The sequence below is a fragment of the Cryptomeria japonica genome, chromosome 3, assembly GCF_030272615.1.
Source record: "Cryptomeria japonica chromosome 3, Sugi_1.0, whole genome shotgun sequence".
NCBI lineage: Eukaryota > Viridiplantae > Streptophyta > Pinopsida > Cupressales > Cupressaceae > Cryptomeria > Cryptomeria japonica.
Genome location: NC_081407.1, coordinates 821,431,465 through 821,440,218, shown reverse-complemented (window position 1 = coordinate 821,440,218; position 8,754 = coordinate 821,431,465). Strand labels below are relative to the sequence as shown.

Sequence of the window (8,754 nt, the reverse complement as noted above, 5' to 3'; positions counted from 1 at the left end):
ATTAATCTGACAAGGTACAAATCTATGATTGGAGGATTGTTGTATTTGATACAAACCAGACCTGATATAATGAATGCAGTGTGTATTGTATCAATATTTCAAAGCAATCCTAAAGAAAATAATGAAACAACAGTAAAAAGGATTTTTCGGTACCTACAAGGCACAACAAATCTTGGTTTATGGTATCCTAAGGATGACAATTTTGAGTTATGTGCATATACAGATGCTAATTAGGCAGGTGATGTGGATGACATAAAGAGTACCACTGGTGGAGCATTCTTTCTTGGCAGAAGGTTAATTTCATGGATCAACAAGAAGCAGACTTGTACATCATTATCTACAGTAGAAGTAGAATATGTTGCAGTAGCAACTAATTGCACTCAGGTATTATGGATCAAGCAAATGTTGAAGGATATCAAGGTAAAATGAAAAGAACCGATAATTATTTACTGTGATAACTCAGCAAAAATTGATATATCAAAGAATCTAGTATTTCACTCTAAAACTAAGCATGTTTCTATTAAGTACAATTTTCTGAAAGAGAATGTTGAAGCAAATGAAGTGAGATTGGTTTATGTGAATACTAAAGAGCAAATTGCAAATGTCTTTACAAAGCCTTTGCCTAAGAAAACATTTGAATATCTCAGAGAGCAGCTTGGGGTAATTTCCCCACCGACAGAGATGTGAATGATGAAGATTGGCATCAAACCATCAGGGACTAACAGAAAAATCTTTTTCCGGCTTTGATGAAGGAGAGCTACAGCTCAGGGGGAGTAGTTAGTTGTATGTTATGTTTTTTACTCTTAACTTCTTTGGCATTTGATGTCATAGGGGGAGAGATATCTATGTAAAAACATTGTACTTTTAAGATTGGGGAGAGATGTACTTTGGTTTTGGTTTCTGTTTTTGGTACAGAACTTTGTATTGATCTATTTTGGGAGATTGTTGGTTTGTTGGTTTTTGGCATTCTGTTTTTGGCACTTAGATCTTTTTCCATCTAGTGTTGCCATCAATGCCAAAGGGGGAGATTGTTGGTATTATGGATGACTTCGTCATGTGTTGCATTGGTTTTGTCATTAATGTCAAAACTTATCTTTTTGGAGGTCTACATTGTTGATTTAGCACTCTGGTTATATTGGTTTATTGTTGAACTGACACATTGTGGTCCCAGCATGGATATTGGCTTATGCATAGTCACCGATATATGTTCACCGGCAGGGTATATGTTCATCGATAGGATATATGATTCACCGACAATGATGGTGACTTGTTATCATCTGGAGATCATCTGGTTATGTCGAAGACATGGATTGGATGTTTGGATTCAGTGTTTTGTTTATTGGTCTGATCAGGTTCACATATTTGCCTTAACCAGCAGATAGGTCTAGGTTATGGACCAGTACAAGATATCATATTCCAAATCAACACGACACGTTTTGGAAATGGTTTATTGATTGAATAATGTGTAAATGTATTGAGGCTGACATATTGTATCGCATCAAGACCTATTCTGTAAATGTAATATCTTTAGGGAGCCGACCTTATGATTTGGTCTTAGGTTTTGTATAAATAATTGTAATATCTTATTGAAGATCATATTGTATGAGTGTGTGCGAATATTGAAGGTCATTGTGAAGAGCGAAAATAAGCAGATCCTTGTGCGAATCACACAGATATTATATGAAGGTTGAAGGAAAGTTTATGAAGGTGTTTGACACTCATGGTTAGAGCTTAAACCAGTACTGAATCCAGCATTGAAGATGCTATTTTGAAGCAGTACATTGTTATTGAATTTAACCATCCAATTGTAGTCAGTGTGACTCCTATTTTGTGATTGAGCAGTGAGCTCTAGGCAGTTGGCCTTTCTGCATGTGCAAACCCCATTATTGTATACACTTACTATCTACAATAGTATCATCTTATTGTGGGTAAGGTTTCCCACCGTGGTTTTTCCCCTTACAGGGTTTCCATGTCAAAATCTCTATGTCATGTGTTGTGGATGTTGTTTCTCTTTATATAGCCGGTATTAATATAACTGTTAATCTGTTTTATCGACACTTAGTTTTAAGTTGGAATAATTAGATTTGGGTTGTAATTTATTGACAACCGATTCACCTCCCCCCCCCGTCTCAGTTGTCCTTCCTGGTTCCTAACATAACCATCATCACAACCTTCAAAATAATGGTAAGTGAATCCAATTTTACTATGTTTACAAATATTCAAACTTTTGCCTAGGGTAGAGGCCTTGATAGTACCAATGCACCCTAACTTTGGAGGTTTGTATGGTCATGAATGTGTCATGTCAACATTGAAAAATTTGTATTGCCACATACAATTTAGATCTTTTGTTTCATCACTAGTAAGGAACAAAGGACCAATTTTAAATGTATAATAGAAGTGAACCATTAGAAGACTGTATCATAACTATTTCACAAACTAGCACATAGTCTCTTTTTATATGGTCACTCAAGAGATAGTTATAAATTCACCCAAGGCCCAATGAAACTCTATAAAAAGTCTTAAGGATTCAACTCAATTATGTAGCATCCATTATCAAGGGTTTCAAATTTTAATCACTATTGAAACCAACTTTACAATATATTTCATAAACATTCAAACCTTTGATAAGCATTCAACAAATATAATAAAATTGTAACTTCAAGTTACATACTGTAAAGTTGAAATCACCTTACTACCTCAAAGGTAGGCCATGTCACATGCTAGTAAGGATTAACAAAATTTCAAAACACTTCTTCCTCAACCAATATGTGAATAAGAAAAATAGTTTATGACTTGAATTTGTCAACTCATACTAATGACATAATAGAAGATTAGTCATAGTGCTCAATTGTTGTGTACTTGTGAATGGAAGTTGAACTCCTTGTTTTTTTGTTCCACCATTATTAATGGATGTTAGATTGCATAGTTATCAAGTATATATTTGAGTTTTTTTTGTTAAAAAATTATATGTTGGAAGTCAATAAGTGGGTCCTCATTGATCCAAAAACATGACGTATAACTTGTTCATGGGGATTTTATTTTGCTCTTTTTTTTGAACGCTTGATTTATTATATTTGATAAAATTTTCTATTATAAAACTGAGTTAGAGGCAAGCCCTGTTTCAAGAACAATGCATATATACATTTGGTGAAATTTTCAATTACAAATTTAGATAGTAACTCTTCTTTAGATAAAAAAAATGATGAGTTAAAGAGAAGTAGTCTTTTCAAACAACTATAATTATAGAAACAAGAAAATGTAAGCCAAAGGAAGTGAGACAAATAAAATTTGTACAAGTTGCATTTTTATAATGGCGTGATAGATAGTATGTTGGAAAAACCATATGACATTGACAAAAAGTATATAAAAGGTAACAAAAAATTTCTATAAAATGTTATAGAAGAAAAACAAATAGAAAACATGATGCATTTATGAGTATGTCATCCCCTAAACTTGATATTTGCTAATTTGTGCCCTTTTTTATTAGATGTTACTAAATTGTTGATAAGTTATGATTAAAGAATCTAATAGTGATGCATTTATTTGCTTTGTTGATTTTAGTTTTTTGCCACATTATTGTATTACTTGATGGTGAGCTTTACCCCCAAAAAAAATTAATGGTTACAAACGTTCATGGTGGAAATGACTGAGCATTGATTAACTTTATTTTTTGTTTATTTGATAGGTTAATTGATATTGACAATATAAATATTTATCGCAATTAATAGCAAAAATTTACATATGAAATTAATATGTCATGTCATGTCAAATCTAAACAAAAAATAAAAGTACAAATCATGTCAAATCATTATATTGACCCAAAAAAATAAAATTATTAACTTATGAACTTGTACTTCTATCACATACCTCGAAAGATACTACATCAATGTATATAAGAATTACTTCCATTGTAATAAATATTTAGACTTTTCAATTCAATTTATATTAAATAATTTTTAGATATATATTTGCCTTAGACTTTTCAATGCTTTTGTGGAAAGAGTAGGCATACAAAGATGCAAAGACTTTTCAATGCTTTTGTGGAAAGAGTAGGCATACAAAGATACATGCATCTTTGCCTTTGATAACAGACGACACCAATTTGAATTAGGATACATATAAACCAATGATCTTCAATCAACTAAACAGACAGAGATCCAATCCTAAAATTTGTGTGTGAAAAACAAATTAGGAGATGGAAAGAAACATTATATAAGCTTTGGACCTACGTATAGCTACAGCCGTATACATATGGGTGGAATGTCCTTAATTTTCTACTGGCCTTTACTGGTTCTGTACCATAAACAAATAAAGCTTCTCCTGCAACTGCAAGGGATAAATTATCTATATCATGTCAGCTTATAGTTAAGCATAAAAACTCAGCACACACTCCAATTGATATAAAATGCATATAACTACTAGCTTTTAACAGGGTATCTATGAATGCAATCTAACCAAGGATTGGTGGTGGGCGAGGGCTCAAGATCTTTGAGAGCCTTCCAGACAATGCTGCAGCACTTAAATCCAGTCCCGAAAGCAATCATCCAAACTCTGTCTCCTTTCTTGATCCGCTCTTTTGCCTCAAAATACGCCAATTCATAAAACACGGAGCTACTGGAAGTGTTCCCAAATCTATGAAGAGCCATCCGAGCAGGCTCCATCGCATATTCACTCAACTGCAAACTCCTGGCGATCTCATTAAGCACCGCCTTTCCACCTGTATGAAGACACACATGCTCAAAAGCCTTCGAGAAATCCGGAACATAAAGCTTGCTCTCAATCTTCACAACATTCACGGCCAGAAAAGACCACAAATATTTCAGCTGCTCTGAAAGAGGCAGAACCAGAGGAGCCAGGGACGAAACATGCGCTCGAAGCCCTTCGCCGGCGACTCTGATGAGATCTTTTTTCAGGCTGATCCCCACCACTCCCTCCTCATCTTCGTGCTGAAATGCCGCTTCGTAGGATTGGTCATCCGCGCCCCTGTGCGTTCGCAGAGAAAGAAGCAGCTCCATTTTCGCCAGGGTTCGATCCCGTGACCTGCTGGACAAAATAACCGCCGCGCATCCCTCCCGGAAAATACAGTTAGTCACCAGCATGGATTTGTTGTTGCCGTAATAGGTATTCAGCGTAATATTTTCCGTCATGACGACCAGGGCATACGATGGTTTCATATAAACCCTAAGCAAATCGGCCGCAGAATGGACGGCCATAACCCCACTGCTGCACCCCATGCCTACCAGATCTACACATTTAACATCCTCTTTCATATTATAGCGATTTATAAGCATTGATGTAAGGGAGGGCGCCGTGCTGAGCATTCCGCAGGCGCTAATGACAATATCAATATCTGCACCGCAAAGCCGAGTCTCATTAAATACGGCGTCCACAGCCCCAAACATCACTTCCGTCGCTTCATCCAGAGCAGCTTCCAGGCTTTCCACTTCTTCGTCCCGGAAAGGAAATGGCGGGCCGTACGTTTCGTCGCCTATGCCGGATTTCAGAAAAATCCGTAGCATGAACTCTACGCTTTCCGAATCAAATCGCTCCGTCCGCAGCGTAAAGTACTCGGAAAGTTCATAGCTGCACTTCCTTTCGTCGCCGGGCTTGAAGGCTGAAAACCCTAGCAGGTAAATACTCGGCGGCCTGGACACATAATAAACTAATATTGCACAGACGGCCGTCCAGAAGAGCAGCACGGCCGTAGAAGAATAATTTGCGCAAAGATTTTCAATCTTTTCTAGCAGGGAGGAGCCTAAAGTCATTGCCATTAATCAAAGATTTAATCTTTGAGCTCCAAAAAAGTTGCAGGTTTTTCGGAACGGCCAACTGAGAATAAAGATGGTGAACGCACATATGACTGGTTATATCCCTGACGGATTTAATTCAGTCAACGGCAATTTTACGGCCCACTTATGCAGGCTTTTGATGTCGTTTTCAAAAAGCTGTTAAAAGTCGCCGGGAAGCCCGTGGATTTGGGGTCCATGGAGAAGTTATCATTCGGAAATGCTTCAATAAAAGACCTTAACCGATCCAGCTGCTGTGCAATCCCATGATTCATTTGTTCGGCGGTAGAGTTATGGATTTCACAGTCAATTTTGACATTTTTTGGAAGAGCGGAGTCATGGATTTCACAATCAATTTCGACAGTTTTTGATGAGCGGAGTCATGGATTTCACAATCAATTTCGGGCACATGAGGATGAGTGTAGTCATTTATTTGTTTTAGGAGAGACAATAACAAGCCTCACATCGTTTAGGTGGGATGTCAACGTCGACACACGTATTCAGGGGAGGGCAATTTAGGTTTTCATAAATGTTAAATCAATCAAAAATATATAATAAAAGAATAGAAAGTTGAGATGTGTTGTGTGTTGATTTAAGTTAGTCAATCAATTTCACAATTATGATATGGCATAGATATTTTAGTAAGTTATGATAAGTATTTTGTATATATTAATTTAGGTTTTCAGAAATGTTAAATCAAATAAAACTTTTTGTTCGGATGTTTCATGATATCAAAAGAATAAAATGTTTTGTGTTGATTTGAGATGGTCAATTAATTTCACAATTATGGTATGGCATTGACACTCTGTAAATTATGATAGATATTTTGTGCATATTAATTTAGGTTTTTATAAATTTTAGATCAAACAAAAATATATAATAAAAGAATAGAAAGTCGGAATGTGTTGTGTGTTGATTTAATGTGGTCAATCAATTTCAAAATTATGGTATGGCATTGACACCTTAGTAAGTTATGATAAAAAAAATTTACATTTTTAGGGATGTTTGAGATCAAGTTTTGCTTATGATTTAATTTCGGACTTTTTATTAGTAGATAATATAATCTTTTGTTGAAATTTCATTCAATTCTATTTGTTTTTTTATATACTTGGGTTTAAAATAAATGGAGTGTTGATATGTATAAGAGTATGAAACTTCCTAATAATGTGGCAAACCCTCTTGTCAATTTCATAATGATTGAAGATGTATAAGACCAAAGATATACATTCCTAGTATAGTATTTGTAGATACAAAAGAATAGGCATGCTCAAAATCAACTCTTTCTCTTTAGATGAATTAATCCTTGATTGATAATCTTTTGGTTGTACTTAATGATCATTAATGTCTTAGGGCTTATTTGTAAATACAAGATTCTAAGTGATTAATCCAAAATATTTTGCATACAACACAATACTTAATGCTCGGAAGATATTGAAGGGTAAAATTTGAAAGGAGGGAAAAGTTTCCCATTTAGAAAAATGGTCATAATCATAGTTTTATCTAGAGGACAAATCTTCCCTCATTGTCCAATATAAAGGGAGAGATATCAGACCATTGAGGTTTTAAACAAGTTGGTGAGTAATATGTATCGAACTTTGTTAGCTTATAAAGTAAATAAAATAAATTTAATGACAAGATATTAATATGTTTTTATAAGACCATCTAAGTGTAATTTACAAAAAGGTAAAAGAGTAAGGTATGCACTTTTCTCCTCAATACTAATATATTTTCTCAAATAAATGCATTACATAATTATTTTAGAGAAATAATCCATGCTTCAATCATAATTTAAAGAGACTATTAAAACATTAGGTCATAGAGAGAACCAATAATATACATGTAAAATATAGTTCATAAAAATAAAAGAAGATATTTATAATGAAACTCAATGCTTTCACTACAATTAACTTTGGATAAGTTATTCAACAACTAATCTACATGTTAGGATTTTTATAGTTTTTTATAGTTGAGAATAGTAATAAATGAATATTTAAATTTACACATATTTAAATTTTGTAAATTTAAATAAATAAAATGTAATTTAGGTTGAGTTACAAGGATGTAATATACTATCGAAGATGGTTATAATGGAATCACCAATGTGTTAAATATTGTGGTTTTATCTAGAAGATAGACTCAAAATTCATTAACTAACAATGTTTCACCGTAGTTTAGATACATACATGCATATGTGAAATGATGTATACATAACTAAACCTAGACCCATTGAAGTGAATAGATTGAAATCTAATGATTGGAATTTTATTGCCTCACATTGCTATTCTTATGCTTGAAGTGGCGTAATGTTCAAGGCATTATTTGGTAACTTGTTAACTAAGGTTCATGTTCTCCTTGATGAATTTTTTATGTGGACTGATTTAACATCTTTGTTAGGAATAAGTGTTGTACACTTCGCATAACATTAGTTCATTTCTAATTATGTAAAATAAATTTGTGTAGTTGTGTAGCATCTAGGTGATGTATTTAGCCATAATAAATATTTATTTGGGTGTGTAGCATCTAGGTGATGTATTTAGCCATAATAAATATTTATATTTCTTTGGGCCACCTATAAATATGTAACATTGGGTTAGATGTTTTATGTGTGTGTTGCACATGAAAACAATATTTAATATTTGGGAAACTTAGAACCAAAAAGTAAAATGTGGGGTCAATTGTTAAGTAAACTCATGGTTTTGAGTTGCATAATTTTATCTTACTACTTGGTTGTATTCGTGTGAAACTGATTCTATAAATAAAGCACATGTTTAGTGGTTGAGGAACTAGTTGTCGTTATATTTAGTCTTCTTCTAAGCGGTGCATTTGTGAAGCATGACATTTGATGTGTGAATTCAAGCTTGGACACATAGAGGATGTGTTGGAGAGTCTTGGTGCTTTAGGAGTATTTATGGAGACTATGTAATTGTATCGTAATATTTCATTGCTAAATAATAAATTGATCCTAGAT

The 8,754-nt window shown here is 34.0% G+C and overlaps 1 protein-coding gene across 1 annotated transcript; it reads right to left on the bottom strand.

Annotated features, from left to right (window-relative positions):
- Positions 1–3,903: 3,903 nt before the first annotated feature.
- LOC131054807 (3-ketoacyl-CoA synthase 17) lies at positions 3,904–6,177 on the bottom strand. The gene has a single exon (XM_057989416.2). The coding sequence runs from the start codon at positions 5,769–5,771 to the stop codon at positions 4,419–4,421; it is 1,353 nt and encodes a 450-aa protein (XP_057845399.2). The 5' UTR covers positions 5,772–6,177; the 3' UTR covers positions 3,904–4,418.
- Positions 6,178–8,754: the final 2,577 nt, after the last annotated feature.

Excerpts from the sequence above, each read along its gene's own strand:
- LOC131054807 (XM_057989416.2), bottom strand. The coding sequence starts at position 5,771 with ATGGCAATGACTTTAGGCTCCTCCCTGCTAGAAAAGATTGAAAATCTT.